Raw genomic sequence first — 20326 nt, forward strand, 5'->3', positions numbered from 1 at the left:
TGCTCCAGTGTTCTCACGGTCATGGAAAGATCTTTGGTAGACATATATTTCATTGCTTTCCCCTCTCAAAGTCTGGCTTTAGTTATTTCAGGAAGATCACCCGTGAAGCAAAGCTAACTCAAGACACAGGGAATTTCCTCTCCTCTTAAACACCCATCCATTCAAATTGTAAGTGGGGGGAGTCACAACAAATCAATTTCCCTCATTTCTCTACATGATTTCCAGTGAAATAAATGGGATTAAACCATTCCTCTGGCATCTTCAGTATTAGAGTTGTAAAGTATTAGCAAGCTAAAGATCATCCACCCTGTTCATATCCTTGCACTGGGGCAGGACGCTTCATATACACATCTCCTAATCCATTATCCAGGTGTTGGTTAGTCAGAAACCAAGAGAAAGAAGAAAGCAGGAGCATCATATCAAGAAAAAGAAAACAAACCCATATGCTGCTTATTCAAGTAAATTGCTTCTTACTTTCCTCTTGTACTCCATTCATAGCAAAGATAGGTCAACCTTCTATGGAGAAGCACCAGCATTCACCCAAAATCCATATGCACAGAAGGGCTCATGACTCCCGTGAGCTTTGAAACACATCGGTTTAAATATCTGGAGGTGAAGAACGCTCTGTCAACGGTATCTACATTCTAGAAAGGCAACTTGCCAGTGCACGGCCAGGTGCTTCAGGTTTGCATTTGACGTGCATTAAAAAGATGCGTAAAGAATGCTCTACTAAATTCCAGTGGCCACTGTAAGTCACCATAGTGCTACATTGTATGATGGGATGGCAAGCCCAAGACGTTATTTTAGGGGCATCAGACTACATTGTAGATCTCAGTGGGCCATGTTTGCTTCTTGAACTTTGATAGCCAGCCATGCTCCAATTACAGCTTTGTAGCTTAGATGAGGGTGCACTTTGATGCTCTGATCAAGCCTCGAAGGAGGGGTGGAAAAGTATTGGAAATGCCACACACCCCTTGGATTAGGAAAGAAGCTGCCTCCTTAAGAATCCGTGAATGTTCTCGCACAGTTTCCGTGCGCTAGAACACAGGCAGCAACCAGTGGCCCTGTTGATGAGGAACTCTCCCATCTGCTCTACTACAACCCATCTTAAAGCAGAGGATTCTGAATGCAACACCAGAACTAAATTTAAGCATCTTGACAAAACGTGGGAAGAGGGGGCCATGGAAAGGAAACACAGCAACTGCTTATACAGACCAGAAAAAGCCATCTATGCACAGTGGTGCAAGCCAAGTTATAATACACGAAAGAGCACAAAAGCACTGAGTGCCCATACTAGGCCAACACCAGCACGTTGTCTGGAACAATACAGTGGCCACCGTTGCAGTTTTACCTACCCAGCTTTCTCTCTATATATGTATACTGTATATTTATAGGTATGTATAGATCTGACAGCATGCATTTGTCTCAAAAGGAACTGTACAGCGCCAAGGGAATCTCTCTCTCTCCCCCCCCCCCCCAGTGCTTCTTGGGTTTTAATTTTTTTGTTACTATTTTTTTCGGGCTAGGATGGCCACGCCCACAATCACAGCTATGGCAGCCACTGCTGCGCCTCCAATGAGGAGGAAGGGCTTCATGTTCTCAAAGATGCTGCTACCTGGCGATTCCTCTGCATTGTTCCCTTTGTGCTCAGAGTCAGCAGAATTACTTGCTGCTTCGGAGCCCTCAGTCGCTGCTGCCGCAGGGCTCGGTTTTATGTTGCTGTGGTCATTCAGCATGGTCGCCTCATTTGCTGCTGCTGTTGCCGCCTTTTTGGCTGGGGTGGTGGCAGCAGGGGCCGGTTGCTCCTTAGAGGGGGTGTCTTTTTTATCGGCCGCTGCGCCAGGCCCAGAATTAGGCTTCTCTGGCTTTCCTGAGCCGGCGGTCTTGGCATCGGGCTTGTTTCCGCTTCGGGTGCTTCCTTTGGACTCCATCTTGCTCACCGGTGCAACAGAGGCTAACTACTCCTTTCCTCAGGTAAAACCAAAATGGTGGTAGATGAAACAGGCTATTGACACAGTTCCCTTCACTTGGGCCCTCACAAGCCAATCGACAGGATCTGACTCAAATGGCTTGACCGCATACAGCTGTTGTTCCGTCTCAAACAATATTCCACCTGGACATGTTACAGAACCTGCAAGTAGAAACAGAAATAGAAAGATCAGGATAGCTGTTTAGAGCAGCTTTCTTCCACCTTTCCAGACCTGAGGCACAGCTTTACCTAGGGTAACCATATGAAAAGGAGGACAGTACTCCTGTATCTTTAACAATTGAATGGAAAGAAGAATGTCAGCAGGTCTCATATATGCAGCAGCTGGTGAAATTCCCTCTTCATCACAACAGTTAAAGCTGCAGGAGCCCTGCCCTCTTTTGTATTTGGTCACTCTAGTATAGCTCCTGCAGCTTTAACTGTTGTGATGAAGAGGGAATTTCACCAGGTGCTGCATGCGTACAAATGACATGTGCTGAAATTCCTGGGGGTGGCGACAGCCGACAGAAAGCTCTGGCGTGGGCTGGTCCATGAAGTCACGAAGAGTCGGAAACGACTGAACGAATAAACAACAACAAATGCAACTGTTAAAGATACAGGAGCCCTGTCCTCCTTTCCATATGATCACCCTTGCTTTACCCCAAGCATGCATTTGGGGAGCCATTTTGGACTTCTTCTTTTTTTAAAAAAACTGTATTTGTGTAGGGCTAGTGCTGCTGTTGCAGTCTAGCATAAGCCAGGCTGCTACGCTGTAGTGAATCCAGATGTACCAGATGCTGACCAATGAGCACCTGTTGTGGCTAGCAATGCCTCTACTTTGTAACATCCAAGAAAAGATGGAGCTAATTTACTACTACTACTGATGTTGAACTGTGGAACCAAGTAGCTCTAGAACATTATAAAGGAAACACTGTTTTGAAGAGTGCTGTGCAAATGAAAGTCCTCAGAAAAGGGAAGGGAGAAGAGGTAGGGCAAGATATGGGTATATGACAGTAAACTAACAACATTGTGTTTTGAGGCCAATTTCACTCATCTGCTTCAAGACTTAGCCCAGAAATGGACCCTCTTAATCTCCCGTGCTACATTATCAGTAACTCCAATCCCACTCCGCTGACAGTCCAGTGATCAAATCACAAAGCTGCCGGAGCCTCTGTACTGCTAATATCAGACCAGTGCCCACAGTCCTATATAAAAGATTTGGGGATGAGCAAAACACAGAGGCAAGGAACTCCTATACTGACATTTATGGTGAATTTGTAGGGGATGTGCAGCATAATCCCAAACAGGTTGACTCAGATGTAAGTTCAATGAAATTCAAGGGGATGTATTCCCCCTTGAGGAAAAGCTAGAGCTCTGATGTAGGGCAGAAAAGTTTCTCTGGCAAAATTTCCACACACACAAAATCCAAAATGATTCTTCCCCACCCCCCTTGATTTCTTTTTCCGTGGATTTTTTTCCATTTCATAAGTTCAGTACTAACAATGAACGGATGCCAATTGCAAATAGAGTATTCGGCAAGCTTGGAAGTTTCAAAGCTGTAATGAACGTTTTCCAGTGATTATTCCTAACAAAAATATACATCACTGAAATACATATATTCCTCAGAGTAGAATGGAATAAATTGTGGTAGTGAAACTGACCATGTCCCGACAACTTCAGTGGAAGAGAATTGATCTCTGTTGAAAGAGCTGAGTGGTTGTCAGCATATCCTACACAGTTCTTTGGGTTGCAAAAAATAATCAGTGTGCAAACAGTTTTCATACCTTTGTTTCCCCCCACCCTTAAACTTAAACAATGGTAATACCTAATGGGGCACTTCATCCCTGCCATTATTGTTGTTGTTGTTGTTGCTGCATTTATATCCTGCCTTTTTTCCTCCAAAGAACACAATCCTCCTCCTCTCCATTTTTATCCTCACAACAACCCCCCTGTGAGGCAGATTGGGCTGAGAGTCTGTGACTGGCCCAAAGTCACCCAGTGAGTTTCCATGGCCGAGTGGGGACTAGGACCCGGATCTCCCGACTCCCAGTCCGACACTCTAGCCACTACACTACACTGGTTCTGCAAGTGCCCCCTCCCTCTGATTCTGTTGCATAAGCAGTGCCTACAGCTTACACAATGGAGATTTAACAATTCCTAATGGAAGCCCCAAAACGAGCAGAAATGCTCATTTCTGGATTGGGACAGGTTGATCCAGAAACAAACACTTCTGCTCATTTTCGAACAGGTTGGGACAGGTTGGTGGAGCTCCCTTATGCAATCTCTACTGACCTGCCCCATTTCGAAAACTAGAATTCCCATCATTTCTGGTTACTCCTGGAAGCACTAGATCTCCTTTGCACAAGCAATGCATGCCGCTTGCACAACATAATTGGATATGGGATACTGCCCATAGTAATGGAAGTACAGGCTACTGCCTTTAAATATTTACAAATATTTCAGTAAAAAAATCTGTAATATAACATTTAAATCCTATGGAAGTTTAGACAGGGAAAAAATCCTACATATATAGAATTGCACTCTAAATCACATTGAATGTGCTTAATTCCCCCCCCCCCCGGGACATATTTCAGGCCAAATTCTCATGGTGTATTGGGACAAACATCATGTACATTGATGGTGCTATATAAATAAATAAATAAATAAATTAATAATAATAATAATAATAATAATAATAATAATGATTTTTAAAAGCTTTGCTTTCTAAATACAAATAAAACAAGCATGTTCAATTAGATCTCTTTAGGGCATGAGTGGCCCTCCAGATGTTTTGGCCTATGGTTTCCATCAGCTCTAGCCAGCATAGCCAATGGGAATTGTAAGCCAAAACATCTGGAGGGCCACAAGTTTCCCTTCACCGCTCTAGGGCATCAGAATATTTTCAGATGCAAACTAAAAAAAAATTCCTATCTAAGTGACCTTATGCAAATTAACCTAATTTGCATTGGGGGAAAAAATTCTGGAACACCCACATCACTGATGTAAATGGTCCCAGGTTCAATTTTTGGCATCTCAGGCAGTGCTGGAAAAAACTGTTTGAAATCCTATACCAGGGGTCCCTAAAACAATTTCTGCAAGTGCCATGGCACCTGCGGAGGCCTCCAGTGGTGGGCATAAAGCTTTCCACTCCCTGCCTCTTTAAAAAAAAAAGATTTTTAACTTTCGAAACTTCAAAAACTTTAAGGCGCCAAGTTCTTCTTCCTGTTCCTGAACCTGCTGCTGATCAGCTGTTCAGCGAGCAGGAAGAGACGGAAAGAGCTCCTTCCTGGCTCCACCCAGGCTTCTTTTGTCCACACAGACCTTTCCCCAGCCATTCCTCACCATCCCCAGCCTCTCACCCGGCTATTTCTCTCCACCTAAACCCTCTCCTGGCTATTTCTTTCCCTTCCTCGCCCTGCTCTAGCCTCGCTCTTTCTCTCCCCTTTACCTCTTTCTATTGCTTCCTCCCAGCCTTTAGACGTTATTCCCCCCCACTGCACACACCTCCTTTGACTAGCCAGGCCCCCACAGCAGCCACTGGGCCTGTTCAGATGACATGCTAACCCATGGTTAAGCCGCCAACCCTTCTGCAATAAATGGTTAGTGGGTGTGCTTAAACCATGGTTATGTAGCCACCATGATTAGGAATGGTTCACACAACATGCTAAGCCATAATGTTTAGCTCAAAATGCTTAACCACCATGGCTTAGCGTATCGTCTGAACAGGGTCATTATGTGACTAGCCACATCCTCCATTGGAGCCAGTTTTTCAGTGGTGTCTACAGCAGTTCCTCAAATTCCCAAATGTGCCCACCAGTCTAAAAGGGTTGAAGCACCCTGCCCTAGAGAGTTCTTGCCATGTGTAGACAATACGCAGCTGGATGGACCCATGGTCTCACTCAATGCAGGGCAGCTTCTGATGGACTCCCCAGTACATGTTCTTAGATTTGCAAGCCCAGTTTTAACAGCTATTGATCACAGAAGTCTACAATGAAAACTTTCCCCCTGTGCGTGATTGGATGAAATTGGATTATTTCCATTGCCCTTGCAAAGTGCAGTGCAGCACCCAAAGGTCATTGGGATGATGGGATTTAGTGTCTCATGTTTGGCAAGAGCTTAAAGGGCTCAAGGTCCTTTCAGGAACATTACAAGGTAAGCCTTTCCCCCAGGCCCCCCGCCAGTGCATGTCATTGCTAGGCAAGCTTCTCAGACAGGAGGGCCAGCCAAAGACATTTGCTGCCAGAAGCAAAGGGCAAATGCCTACCCCAGCACCTAAACTCCCTGTGCAGAAGCTGACCGGACTGGCAGCAGAATCTTACTTCAACACTGGTGATGGGACAGCATTTCCCATTGCACTGGAGTTGGTTCGCAGGCTAGCTTAGGAGCTCAGGGCAGCTCTGTCCTTCCACCACACACCACACCGCCTGGCCCCTGTTTAAACACACACTGCAATGGAAGAGGTGGCGGCATCAGTGTGCAACAAACGAGCAGGCCAGCACATGCACATGCACATCCCGCCTGTGATGTGTTGGCGGAAAGCACGAGGCAAGGCAGCCAGCCAGTCCGCACCAGTATCAACATTGCCAGAGTGCCGGCTTGGGAGAATGGAACAGCTGGAGGGCTCAGGAGGAATTCCTGGGGAGGGGAGGCTACCACTGCCACCCCCAGCCTCTGTAGCCTGGGGCAACCATCTCAACTCTGCCTCATGGAAGGGCTAGCCCTGTGAGATAGACTTGACTTAAAACAGATCACATTTATATCAATTCAGAATTGCTCATATTTTGACCCTGAAGCTCCCTTCTAGCATTTTTGAACTACTAAGTCCAAAACGAAGGTATAGCCACTAACATTACAATCCACTCCCCCCACCCCCAAATGTATCTGTTTGGAAGCACCTGCTGGGATTCTTCAAAGAATAAGAGGTGAAAGATCTAGGTTCCATCAAGGCATTTCTTCTCTTCTTCAGAAAGAGTGCCTATGAAGGATCAATTAACACAAATTAATTGTGCTTTAGGATGTGCTAAGTACGCACTTGTTTCATAATTTTTTTAAAAAAAATCTGTGGACCTCTGGGATACTCGGGGGGAAATGTAGACCATGCAAAAGTGCAACTTAAACTATTAGGTTAACTGCAATGGGAAATGAATAGGAGCCCACTAACCAGCCTACAGAGGACCAGTGGGCTGGATCCATGTGACACAGCAGTAAACAAGAAACAGACATCATAATTATTTTTCTACCAGCCAAGCGCATGATTGTCAGAGCTTTTATACTAGCAAAGTTAAATGTAGGCCTAAGAACACATCCAGATAAAAATGGGAATCTCCTGGCAATCTTCCCCCCACCACCCTCTTTTGATGTTCTTTCAACCTGAGATTGAACAAGTAGAGAAAAAGTTGATTTGTCTATTTTGCAGTCCACAATGGTTGTAGCAGACAGTAAAATGTCTATGCCATAGTTAACTAGATTTGCTCTTCCAAGAAAAAAAGAATAAAGACCCTTCTGCGCTACGCTTGGCCAGACGAAGCCATCTCCCTGGATTGGTGCAGGAAAGGTTTTATAGTTCCCTTGCCTCTTTTTCCACTCAGAATTGCAGCCTCCTATTATTGCTTTTCATTAACACAAAAACTCTTTGGGCTCCCTTACACACATCTGTATGTTAACACCTACTTAGCCTGGTAGAACCCAAGTTTTCCTGGCCTGGTTTTGGGTACCGTGGCCACCCTTCAACTTGGCCTTGGACTTGCTTCTGCTTTTGTAAAATGTCCAGTTTCTATTCTACCGCTGTGCTTGTTTAACTTCTCTGCATTTTTCATGATTTTGAGGGGGAAAGTGGAGTTGATGCCTAGACATTTAATTCCCCCTCTTCCAGTTGTAGGACGGGCACCTAAAAAGTTGCACATCGCTCTTACTGTGATCAGTCTTTTCCTCTCTTTCAGATCTGCCTCACAGTCCATTACTGTTTTCTTCATAGTTCTCTGCCTCAGCTTCCTATATTGATGAGAAAACATGCAAACATGGCTTAGAAAACCAGCCCCCCCCTCACTCCACCCCCACTTTGTTTTGTATAGGGATCTGCAATGGCATCCTCCCCTGCCAAAATTACCAGTTTCCATTGCGTGCGTGCAAATAGCAGGGCTAACAAAACCTATAATTAAAAGGGGGGAAATAGACCCATAGACTTTGGGGGAGGTAGGAATGGTTCTTCCTCAATACCGCAGTTACTTTGAGATCAGTGCAGCAGAAATAAGGGAGTTTGTAGTAATAGTTAAAATAAAGGAACAGAAAAAGAACAGGTGCAAGAGAGACATTAAGAATAAATGCATAATCTCAATTGTGATGTGTTTTGTGTGCTGGGCATCGGGAAAAAGAAAAGGTTCACCTCTGCAAAGGATTTTTTTGGTGCACCGACTGGATTGGAGCCAACATGGGGCCACTAAGAAATGCAGGAGGGGCTGGTGGCTCCAATACCAGTGGGGTGGTGAACCTGCTCTGGGTTTCAGTAAGAACCAGTCAGAACTCTAAAGGGGCTGTCCAAGGTATGAAGCACCTTGGAAAACTCCTTTGGAATTCTGACATGTTCTGACTGAAACCTGGAGCGGATTTACTACCCTATTGATATCGGAGCCACCAGCCGCCACTGAAGAAGTGAGAGATTATTATCAGCCTGCTCAGATGCCACAGAACATTGAATGTCAATTGGAGAAGAAAGAAAAGAACAGAGGACGGGAGCTTATAAAAGCCTTCCCCAACTTGGTGCCCTCCAGATTGCTGGACTACAACTCCCAGCAGGTTGAGGAAGGCTGGCTTATAGTATCCTGGAGGGTGGCATGCCTGGAATCCTAACCACGAGCACTTCCATTTTGGGGAGAAGATGCACTGTCATGTTTTGTTGCACGATCCACTTCTTTTAAGAAGTTTATCTCCAGTACTTCCTGGACTCCTCCTCCTTTATTTCTGATTTTATTGCAGCAGAGGAGGTGGGGGAGATGTGTTCTATATTAGCTCTGAGTAGCCCAATATAGCCAAAATCCTCACCCCATTCCTCCTTGCAGAAATGCACCTTTCCCTCCAGAAGATTAAAAACTAAGTATATTCTTTTCCCCCACTTCGTTGCCTGCGCTGCTGAAAAATATCTACTCTGCACCAGATGGATGAGTCACTCTAGTTTTCTTGTAAATAGTCGTAATTATAAACGGCCTATTCTCATCCCCTACAACAGCCGCCCTCTATCTGTAAAGCCCATAATTCTGTCCATGAAAGGTGTCAGATTAGGAATAGAAGCACCACGCAGCCACCTGCAGACCCTTGGGCAGGGGTGGGGGTTATATCCTGGTATCTAGATAGAGTTCAAGTTGTTTAGAGATCTAGAGCACAATCCTACAGCCATTAATCATTTAAGGTTGTTATTCCACAATCAGTTTCCCCTTTGCATCATAACAGCCCAGCAGGAAAAGAGTGCCAGAAACTATGAATAAACCAGGAGGAAGGGCAGCTCGAAAGCTTAATTGAGGCTCCCAGGTGGACGTACCCAGGCATTAAGATGTCACCCGTGCGTTACATGTTTGCTGTGGGAAACATCATCCCATCTCTGGCATATATGCAACAACGTTGTTTGATGCATAAAATGTAGAGCTGCACAAAAAAAAATCCCAGTTCCAGGGATATATTCATTCTTTTGGGTTATATTAATTGCTATTATGACTGGGGGTGGAGATGGGAGTAAAATATATCTTGTTGCTCACGGTTCCAGGATACTATTTTTATAACATGATTTTATGAAGTTGTCACATGGAGTAAGAGAGGGAGAGAAACAGACTCCTCTTTCCACAAAACATAATAAAAATAATTATACTAGAATGCTATTAAATAAAATATTCAAGGAAAATCTGGAAGATCCCCGGCACAGCGCTGAGAGGGTATCAGTCCTTCTTCCCTCAAGGGCCACTGTAACAATAATAACATGAGTCAAGCCTTAGGGCACATCTGCATAAACAGGTGCATGATGAAAGATGCTCTGATTCATAGAGTGTAAATCACTGGCGTTTCAAGAGCAATTTTTGGAAAGGGGGCAAAATATATATAGCTCCACACAAGGGGTGGGCAATCTGTGGTTCTTCAGCTGTTTTGGACTACAATTCCCATCAGCCCTTACCACTGGCTATGCTGGCTAGGGCTGATAGGAGTTGTAGGCCAAGTTGACCACCCCTGTTCTACACTGACAAAGGCCATGGTGTAGACATAGCTTGTGGGAAAGTCATCTTATAAGTGTAAGCTCAGCTTTCAGTTTAAGCTCAGTGAAGTCTCCATTCATGTTTGAAGCGCATCTGATGAACTAAGCATAAGTGAAGACCTCAATTCAATTTTAAAATTCAGTTTTTAAAAGCTAGAGTACAAGTTTATTAAAGTGCACTTGCAGGCAGGCTTAAAGTGACTCAGACCCTTACAATCCTAGAGGGATGTATAAACAGCTCATGGCCTCTTTAATCCCCACTCATTGTCACTTCCCTGATATAAGAAAACTTACCATTCCCAGGAGACTTATCTGACTAAAAGAAATCCTTTGAATTTCCATTCACTGGAGTTTGGGGCAGTCCAATAGTTGATCAACACACCCCTTGTGTTTTAAACAAGGCTCTCCTAATCTAATATACTGTAGCAGAAGTTGTTGGAAGCTAGCTTGTGGTACAGGAGTAAGAGGGAACTCAACTTTATCAGCACAAGGAAAGCCCCAGTTGACAAAGTGTCCCAACCCCAGTAACAAAGCATTGAAGTAAAATAGTTAAGCAGATAAGCAAGTTAAGCACCTGTGTGAGTTCAACAGATTGTCCAACTCTTCCCACCCTTCATATTGTATAACGTAACTTTCCAAGTATTATTATTATTATTTTTATTATTTATTTATTTATTTATTTATTTATTTATATAGCACCATCAATGTACATGGTGCTGTACAGATAACACAGTAAATAGCAAGACCCTGCCGCATAGGCTTACAATCTAATAAGTTGTAGTAAACAATAAAGAGGGAAGGAGAATGCAAACAGGCACAGGGAAGTGCAAACAGGCACCGGGTAGGGTGAACAAAAATAGTTACGAAGGTACAAACCCAGCGGGGGTGTGGGGACTATATCCAGTATATTGCACAGCATGTTACAATTTCCTGCCAGCTAGGCAGAAGTCATGGTTGTATGCTTGGTGCAATGAGCTCCTGACTCTCAGGAAACAAACGTATTAAGGCAGCTGACCTGGACAAGCTGAGAGAGGTTTGTGGAGGAGGCTTTTGGGGGACATGAGAGCAGTATCCCACACACCCAGGATGACAGTCCTTCTACTGTCATGGAGGAGGACAGCAATTGTCCACTTAAGTGCAAATTCCCAAGGAAGTCCAATGTTGTCATAGTTGACTTCAAAAATGAGGGAACTGGTAAAAAGGAAGTTGAAAGAGACAGTGCCACCTCCCTGCCAACGTCTGTCTCTCACCCAGGTCCCCTCAGAGTGAGGCAATTGGAGTGGGCCCAGAGAACCTACCCATGAAGCCTCAGGAAGGCAGCACTGCCGTGGAGCTGTACTGGTCACTCTCTTGCTGCAGCCTTTGCCACAGCAGGGGAGCAGCCGGTGCAGCTCTTCAGAGTGACCGCCGATGCCTTACTCAAAGTGAAGCATAGGGTGGGTGATGGCAACCGTGCTGGAGACTCACAATGGCTGCTTTCCTGCTGCAGCAAGAGAGCGACCAGCGAGGCTCTCCAGAGCAGCTGCCTGCCCTATGCCTTACTTTGAGAGGCATAGGGCAAAACAAGCAGCAGGACTCTTGGCCCTCCTAGCGACAGAGCCTATGGAATAAGTGGGATCCACCACCCTTCCCGATCTGCCGTCAGAGGCAGGAGATTCACCCTGCCACATAGGAGGGCTGGCCTTGCGCTGGCTTGACAGAAAGTTAGGTCCATAGTTTCATTGACTGAGCTTCCCACTACCCCACAGAAATTAATAGTCATGTGCAAGTTCTATACTAAATAAAAAAAGATGAGATAGGAAGATCCAAAAAGCAATGTAAGTTAGAGCATATTGTCAGCTGCTGAAGCCAAGCCAGTTCTTTCTTCCTATACAGAACTTCCAAAAGTCACCTCCTTCCCACCACCCCAGCCAGGAAACATCTAGGAACATCTTGACAGCAAACCAAAAAAAGCTATGACATCTTTGGAAGAGAAGGCAAGATGGATCAGAACTCTTCAAGACAGCAACGAGGACTAGGCTGGAGTGCTGGGCTGAAAACAACAGGATGAAATTTAATAGGGATAAATGCCAAGTTCTACATTTAGGAAATAGAAACCAAAGGCACAGTTACAAGATGGGGGATACTTGGCTCAGCAATACTACAAATGAGAAGGATCTTGGAATTGTTGTAGATCACAAGCTGAATAGGAGCCAACAGTGCAATATGGCTGCAAGAAAGGCAAATGCTATTTTGGGCTGCATTTACAGAAGTATAGCTTCCAAATCACGTGAGGTACTGGTTCCTCTCTATTCGGCCCTGGTTAGGCCTCATCTAGAGTATTGCGTCCAGTTCTGGGCTCCACAATTCAAGAAGGACGCAGACAAGCTGGAGCGTGTTCAGAGGAGGGCAACCAGGATGATCAGGGGTCTGGAAACAAAGCCCTATGAAGAGAGACTGAAAGAACTGGGCATGTTTAGCCTGGAGAAGAGAAGATTGAGGGGAGACATGATAGCACTCTTCAAATACTTAAAAGGTTGTCACACAGAGGAGGGCCAGGATCTCTTCTCGATCCTCCCAGAGTGCAGGACACGGAATAATGGGCTCAAGTTAAAGGAAGCCAGATTCCAGCTGGACATCAGGAAAAACTTCCTGACTGTTAGAGCAGTACAACAATGGAATCAGTTACCTAGGGAGGTTGTGGGCTCTCCCACACTAGAGGCCTTCAAGAGGCAGCTGGACAAGCATCTGTCAGGGATGCTTTAGGGTGGATTCCTACATTGACCAGGGGGTTGGACTCGATGGCCTTGTAGGCCCCTTCCAACTCTGCTTTTCTATGATTCTATGATTCTATGACTAGAAATCAGGGAGGAGAGAAAGCAGAGATCTAGGCTGGTGAATCCTCAAGAGGGTTTCCTGCAGAACAGAAGTGGTGCTGAGTTCAAAACCAATTGCAGGAAGCTACAAACTATGGCATACTATGGGGAGAAATAAATAGGAAGCAATTCATTTCAGGGAAATCGGTGCAGCTGCTACCTATATAATCTCTACTACAGTGGGGAAAGGAGCATTCCCCACATTCTCTAGTAATTTTGAAGTGCAAAGGCAAATGTACATTTTCTCCATCTTAAAGGCAACCATCCCCTCCTCCCAGATGGATGCTGCCCAGTCTGGCTACAAAGAACCCGTGTGTGTGTGTGTGTGTGTGTGTGTGTGTGTGTGTGTGTGTCTCAGCTCCATACCTTCTACGAGGTTATAGCTGAGACTTGAAGCACTGAACTAAAAGTCCACTCCATGACCCCTAACTTTGGGGGTAGTGGATTGCCTCTCTGAAGTTGCACATCTCCCAGAAAAGAAGGAACCCTCCACCAGTTCCAGCACTTCCCCAGTCATCCTCCTTTAGATCAGGTTGTGACAAGGACCCTGGCATTGGGACTACTTAATGAGTTGCTCTCTCTTGGCCCAACAGTGCTGTGTTGAGGTCCACTTGTTTGAAGGGGTGTCTCCTTCCATATTTATATGCCCTCACCAAATGATGCAAGACAGGTGGCAACATGATAGAGGGCCTTTGCAGGGGCGGCTCCCCATCTGTGGGGTGCCCTTCCCGGAGAGACTTGTCTGGTGCCTACATTACAATATTTTTCAACACCAGGCAAAGATCCTTTTATTTTATCTATACATTTTAGGGACTGTTTTTAGTGCTGTTTTATTTCTACTACTACTACTACGTCGTCGTCGTCATATGATGATGATGCATTTATCGAGCCCATTTTGTTGCTATTGTTTTATGATGATCATTTGTTAATTTGTACACTGCCCAGGAAACTTCGGTTATTGGTCAAAACATGAACCATAAATACAAATGCGCCAGATCACATCTGTCCCAGGAAGGGAAAAGCCCCAGCCTCCAAGTAAATCTGAAGAACTATCAATGCCCTTTTTTTTCCTACAAGAGGACTTGAAATGGTGATAAGCAATTTTATACATTTGAAGGCTTTTAGCTTCATTTGTGGATACGTCTCCAGTTCATAAGAAAGTTGTGATCCTGGCATGGATGCCCTTTATAGACTTAGCAATGTTGCCCAAGAGATGAATTTGGAGCAGAAAGAGCTGGTTTCAGATCTCATCTCAGTAGTGGCTGAGATGAGATTCCGCAAGTTGACATTTCACATATCTATGCCCAGACACTGAGTGATATAAGTCATTCTCTGATCAGACATACCTGCAACTTAATGCCCTACATGAAAAGCCTGTGTGAACTCTTTGCCCCCTGACTTCCCCACCAACTTAACTGCATACACTGGCTTTTGTTGCTAGTGGACGCACGTGATCTCTGCTCAGGCTGCACATCTATGCTTATGCTGGAAATGCTTCCTGTGTAGGAATTTTGCAAGACATAAGGCAGTCGTCAGGATGGCGCAGCTGTTATACAGCACACAGTGAACATTTTTGCAAATCTATCCTAGCCTAGCTAGCAGGCACTCGTGAGGCACAACAAGCAATGCTGAACCATTTTTTTCTGAAATGTGTGTGACTCTCCCTCTCAATCCACCAGTCATCATCTTGCTCTCTGACTAGAGCTCTCTCAGAGGTTCCTTTCTCCTTTTGAATTGCAACACAACCCAGAGTCAAGTGTAGGCAATTGCTTTTACAAGCCACTTCACTTCTGAGATGGAGAGACTTGTCCTCAAGAGGTTTTCCCATTCATGCTGACAATGACACTGCTACGCAGTAAACATTAGCTACACGTTCTCAGTGCATAGAGGGAAACTCTTGGATCATGTGCAGCCCAGTCCTAGGGTAAGATGGTTGCCTTCCCTTAGTGTGGCAAATATTGGCCTAGTCAGGGCAAGTTCATGCCATCAGTAGAATCAAGAGGCAAAGCTTTAGATCGCACCTTTCCCAGGAAGGAAAACGCACCTCCACCCCCCCACCCCCCATCTGCAGCCTGCAGTGGTAAAGTCCAGGAAAGACTCGGCCACTTGATTTGGCTGATTGTACAAACTGGCACTTTATTCCATTGGGGGAAGGTGGGGAGAGATCAAATGTTGTTCAATGGCTTTCCAAAACCATTTGTACTGGCTATCCTAATCTACAGCAAGAAGAGTTACTCCTTCAAAGCCCCTGAGACATAGCAGATTCGTTTACTATACTGCCCCAGAACAGTGCAATGTGGAAGGGCACTGCGCAAACTGAAATGGTGGCCCCCAGACATGCACTAAAGAGTACCAGGAATTAATGAAAGCTGCCTACATATATGGGCAAAAGTAAAGGGATACACTTGGAAGCGGCACTGGGGGCTGAACCTATTCCCTGACCCTAGTGATCCAAACCATTAAAAAGCATCCCTCGACCTATCTGTGTAGCATTGCCATAGAACCATACTGTCTTTTCGTCACATTACGTCTGGGATCTTTTTGCATGGTATTTCAATGATCTTGGCAAATTCACCATTATTTAAGGAAAGAAATTTAAAATCAAGCTGGCCGTTGGGGAAGAAGAAAGCATACATATGCAAGATATCACAGCACAAGGCTACACTGGCCAAGGGTAACTAGCTGCTCTAGGATGCCAGTGAGCTAGTAGAGGCTCCTTCTTGGACTCCGGTGGAAGAGGGAAGGTCGAAGAGGTGTGGAAAGAAGTGGTGGGTGACAAGACTGCAAGCCATTTTTTCTGGCTCCCATCTCTACCAAAATGTGTTGCCCCAAAATGGACGCTTTACTCTGTCACTATCTCAGGATAAACAAACATGTAAGCCAGCCTTTAGTCCACCTAACATTTGTGTCTCATCTTTTATTATTATTATTATTTATTTATATAGCACCATCAATGTACACTGGGGTTATTAATACTTAACGTGCATGCAGAGTTGTGGCAAAGAACCAAAGAGACAGCTTTACTGCAAACAAGCTCCTGTTAAGCTTCCAAAGTGACATGGAAATTGGTTTATTGTGAATTTGTAAACTATTTTATTCATGTAAAAAAAATTGAACCCAAGCCATTAAGATACATTAAGACTAAAAGCAGTAAAAAAATCTCTAAAACCACCACTACCACCACCATTTAAAGGCTGGGGCACATGATGTAGTTTATTTTCTGGTGGAACCCATTATGGGGTTGTGTGCTATCTGTGGAATGTTTCTGCCATCTTTGGAGGGTTAATATGCTGAAACACCCCACTCTGAGAACCCATGCTCTGCAGAATGGGCATAGGGGACTGTCTGCATAATCAGTGATGCATAATGGTTAGCAACTCATCATGGCTTAGCATTACATGTGAACCCAGCTGTATTAGAGAGTGACTGGGTTCGCACAACACTCTAACCCACACTCAAACCACTTTTGAGAATCCATGATTGGTTGTTGAGTTGTTCAGGATGGTTAACAAGCCGAACTGCATAGCTAACAAGCCACCCTGCAGAAAATGTCCTGGGTTCAGATAATATGCTAAACCACGGTTCAACAAACAACCCATACTTCAACACCACTGAGGTGGGTTAGTGTGTTGCATGTACAGCCCCTATAACACTGCTGCCCTACCACCTGCATTATTTTGAATACAAACCATGGCTTGCGCTTGGGCAACTCCTTCTCTCGATTTGTCTAATACGGATTCACAAAACCATAAGGAGAGAACCAAAATCTTCAGTGCCATGAAGCAGTGATGACCAGTGCTTCCTGAAAAGCGTTCCTGATAACAAGCGACTTCTGTTTCTCCCTACCTGAACTCAAATATGCAATGACCTGCATGAGTTGCCAGCAATGGCCTTAGAGCAAAGATTGGGGAAGATCTTGCGGGATCTCCTGAATTTCATGGGCACCAGCCCAAAGCTGCGGTGTCACACTTGAAATTTAAGTAGCCATTGCAGGCAGAGAACACAACTCTGCTTGAGGCAATAATAATAATATAATAATAAATTATTTCTTACCCGCCTTTCCTTTTTGACCTTTAACAAGTAATGGCACACGCTTCTTTGGGAGGACCACAGAGAGCCCAGGCCTACCTGGAATCTACAGGAGCCAAGCTTTCCTCTTCCTGCCCATCCCACCAATAATGCTGAGAAGGAATTTAGCAGAAACCTATAAGCATCATTGATTTATAACCCACACACTCTCCACGGTGGATTATTAATAACAGCCAAAGGTACAGAGAGAGAGAGAGAGAGAGAGAGAGAGAAAGCCAGCAAAAGCTCTCATTCTTCTGATGCAGTGAGCTCTCATTCAAAGGCCTGACCTGAGGAAATGGATGCCACTGAGCTCTGAAGTTGCCAAGTGGTGGCTATGGCAGAGTGCCAGAGGAGTGGGTGGCAGTAAAGGAAAGAGACTGCTCAAGAATGCCTGGCTTCTATGAGGGAATTGTGAATTCGCTATGCCTCACCTTTAAAAGGCAACGGCATAAGTAGCTTTCAAAACACCATCTAGACTTCACTGGTAGAAAGCCATGGAAATTATCATCACCACCATCACCATCATTAATGGTCCTGATCTTTTGGTATCTATGTAAAGAAGATGACCACATAACCTAAACTGGTCAAGGAAAAATTACCTGCTACCATATACCTAATCTATACCTAGATAAATCCACCTATTTCTGAAATGAAATCAGACTAATTCCATTAAAATAATTGGAAAAACTTGTCTTTGACTGAGTGTACTGAATTAAAAGGGACTTGAATGCACCTAACTCTCTTGATTGTGACCTAAATGGTACTCTAGATCTGTGTTGTGGTGTTCTGGAAACAAAAAGGGACATCATTGTATTCTAATAGAGCTGTAATTAATATTCTGGGATAAGGGACTGTCCTTCAAAATACAGGGTCTCTAGCAATCCTATTCTAAGGGTGCAGATTTACAGAGATCCTTAGCTTTAAATTACCCAAATATCCTAACTCCTTCTGTCTGTCTGGTCACAGTTAAAATATGTGGGGTGTCAGAAAAAGAAACAGATGATCAGCCCTTGTTTGAGGACTGAAATGGGAACCAAGCTTTTCTTGCTCCCCAACTTTATATTTTGAATGCTTGGAAAATCTTAACTCTTTTTTTCCTTTAGAAGGAAAATATGTCTTCCAGGTATATACAGCATACAAACGAGTAATCAAGGCAGAAATATACCAAATATCAGAGCTTCTAACATCATTACAGATGGCCCCTTTTTCAACATGCATTCAGCACCCAGCTAATAGGTTTAAAAGAAAGATAAACAATGTCTCAGTATTCATTTGTAGTCCATTTCCCATCTATTTTTATAACCTTTCCTGTAAATTTGAGGAAAGCTGGATGCAGTAAGCACCATTAATCTCCCTTTTGTTTTAATAGTGCTGGTGCACACACACACACATACACACTTTTTTCTAGCACAAAGTGAAGGGAGCAACACAAGCAAAGGATTGTCATTTCAAAGGAGGATATTTTTGACAGGATGTGAGGGACTGGATTGATTCGAGAAAACTGGTGTTTGGTTTCACATCCTACCTGCAGGAATAATGTCGAATGAAATATGAAAAAACCCAAAGTTGATGCAAAATACAACATTAATATTAACAAGATTACCCATCCAGCCTTGAAAAGTGGGCCATTGAAATAAATCCTCATTACAAAAGGTGCCTGTTTTCTCTTGGGTGCATTTCCATTTAAAACAACGTTTTAAATAAATACACATCTAATCTTCAGCTGTGCTTTTAACATTTAAGCTAAAAACTATTGTGCTTCTAGGCTGTGACAGCAGATTTGCCTTCTTAAACCATTTCATAGGGATGGATGATTAAAAAAAAATTCCCCTGGAGAAAATCTTGGCTGATTTTCTCCTGAGCATCCTCAGCAATCTTTACCCCACAAATAAAATTAATTAAATAAATAAATAGCACTAGCTGCACAATGACTAAAGCAAAACACAAGTGTGGCTCTGGCATACAGGCCTTAGCTTAGGGTCTTCTGCTTCTGTGAATGCTCACGCCCACCATCTGACCTTCAAAGAAGCAGGAAGGCCATAGGAGCCTTTGGTATGGAACAGAATGCATTCCACGAAAGATCCTTTTTTCTTGTTTTCTTTTTTTTTACTTTGCTCAGGTAGCATCAATTACCAAGATCAGGGCAGATGTATCAGGACAGCTTGTCCTGATCGAAACGCTTTTGTCATAGCAGCCCAGTGACCTCTCTCTTGCGAGATGCGCACACACCTTTCACAAGCCCGGCCGCGGCTCACCTGCACGCAGCAACATGCAACGCCCTCCATCTACACCTGCCTGCCCCACATATTTCCCTCCCTCTGGGGATCCATGTCCATGAAAGCCGACGAGAAAAACAAGCGAGCAAAGAAAGAGCCCCGTACCTTTGCTCCCACCTTTGGCTGCTGATGTCACACCTTGGAAGCTGGATGTTCCGCAGAGAGGAGGAACGGAGGAAGAACAGGAGAGGAGCGAGCGCGGGGAGGGGGCGAGATACCCTGGGAGTTTCCCACAATGCCTCGCCGTAGACCTGCATGAAGCGAAGGAGCAGGAGACAGGCGGGGAAAGAGGGCGGAGACACGCCGAGAGGGCGGGGCTAGGGAGGAGCCAGAAGCGGCGGCAATGGGGTCCGGCTTGCATGGTCGCAGAGAGCAGAGTTTGCTGCCGGGACTGCGGTAGGACGCAATCGAGGCTGGTGGCTCCGATTTCGGCGGGACTGTGATTCTGTTCTGGGTTTCGGTCAGAACCGGCCCAAACTCTAAAGGCGCTATCCAAGGTGCTGCACTCTACCCCCAAACTGGATCCAGCACTTTGGATAGCACCTTTAAAGTTGAAACCCAGAATGGATTCACATCCCCACTGACATCGGAGCCACCAGCCTCCACTGGTAAGCCGAGCAAAGTCCGGTGCCGTGAGGGGAAGAGAGGTGTGATGTGCTGGGCACCGGGCTCCTCATTCAGATCACCCTGTATGTAGTTAGTGCCGGGGTGAGCTGCGAGTATGAAACGCAGCGAGGGGGGTGGGTGGAATAGCGCGAGAAGCTGGTGGGTCACAACGAGACCTTGGAAGCGTCCGTTGATCTGGGTGTTAATTTGAGAGGACTCCCCTCAAAGGGCGGCTAGCATTTGGGGGGCGCAGTGCAGGGGTAAATACGAGCGCTTTGCGATCTCCTGAGCCCCCAAACAGAAGAGGCTGCTTCGTCAG

The 20326-nt window shown here is 44.9% G+C and overlaps 1 protein-coding gene across 2 annotated transcripts; it reads right to left on the bottom strand.

The window, feature by feature from the left end:
• Window positions 1–752: 752 nt before the first annotated feature.
• CEND1 (cell cycle exit and neuronal differentiation 1) lies at window positions 753–19658 on the bottom strand. Of its 2 annotated transcripts, XM_063118746.1 has the most exons (3): window positions 19507–19658; window positions 6862–6941; window positions 753–2131 (listed from the first exon to the last, which is right to left on the bottom strand). In XM_063118746.1, exon 3 carries the CDS (start codon window positions 1929–1931, stop codon window positions 1509–1511), a length of 423 nt encoding a protein of 140 aa, XP_062974816.1. In that variant the 5' UTR covers window positions 1932–2131; window positions 6862–6941; window positions 19507–19658; the 3' UTR covers window positions 753–1508. The 2 variants fall into 2 exon arrangements, with proteins under 2 accessions (XP_062974816.1, XP_062974815.1); XM_063118745.1 differs by lacking the exon at window positions 6862–6941 and having other exon boundaries at window positions 19507–19657.
• Window positions 19659–20326: the final 668 nt, after the last annotated feature.

Source organism: Elgaria multicarinata, chromosome 2, assembly GCF_023053635.1.
Source record: "Elgaria multicarinata webbii isolate HBS135686 ecotype San Diego chromosome 2, rElgMul1.1.pri, whole genome shotgun sequence".
NCBI classification, from domain to species: domain Eukaryota; kingdom Metazoa; phylum Chordata; class Lepidosauria; order Squamata; family Anguidae; genus Elgaria; species Elgaria multicarinata.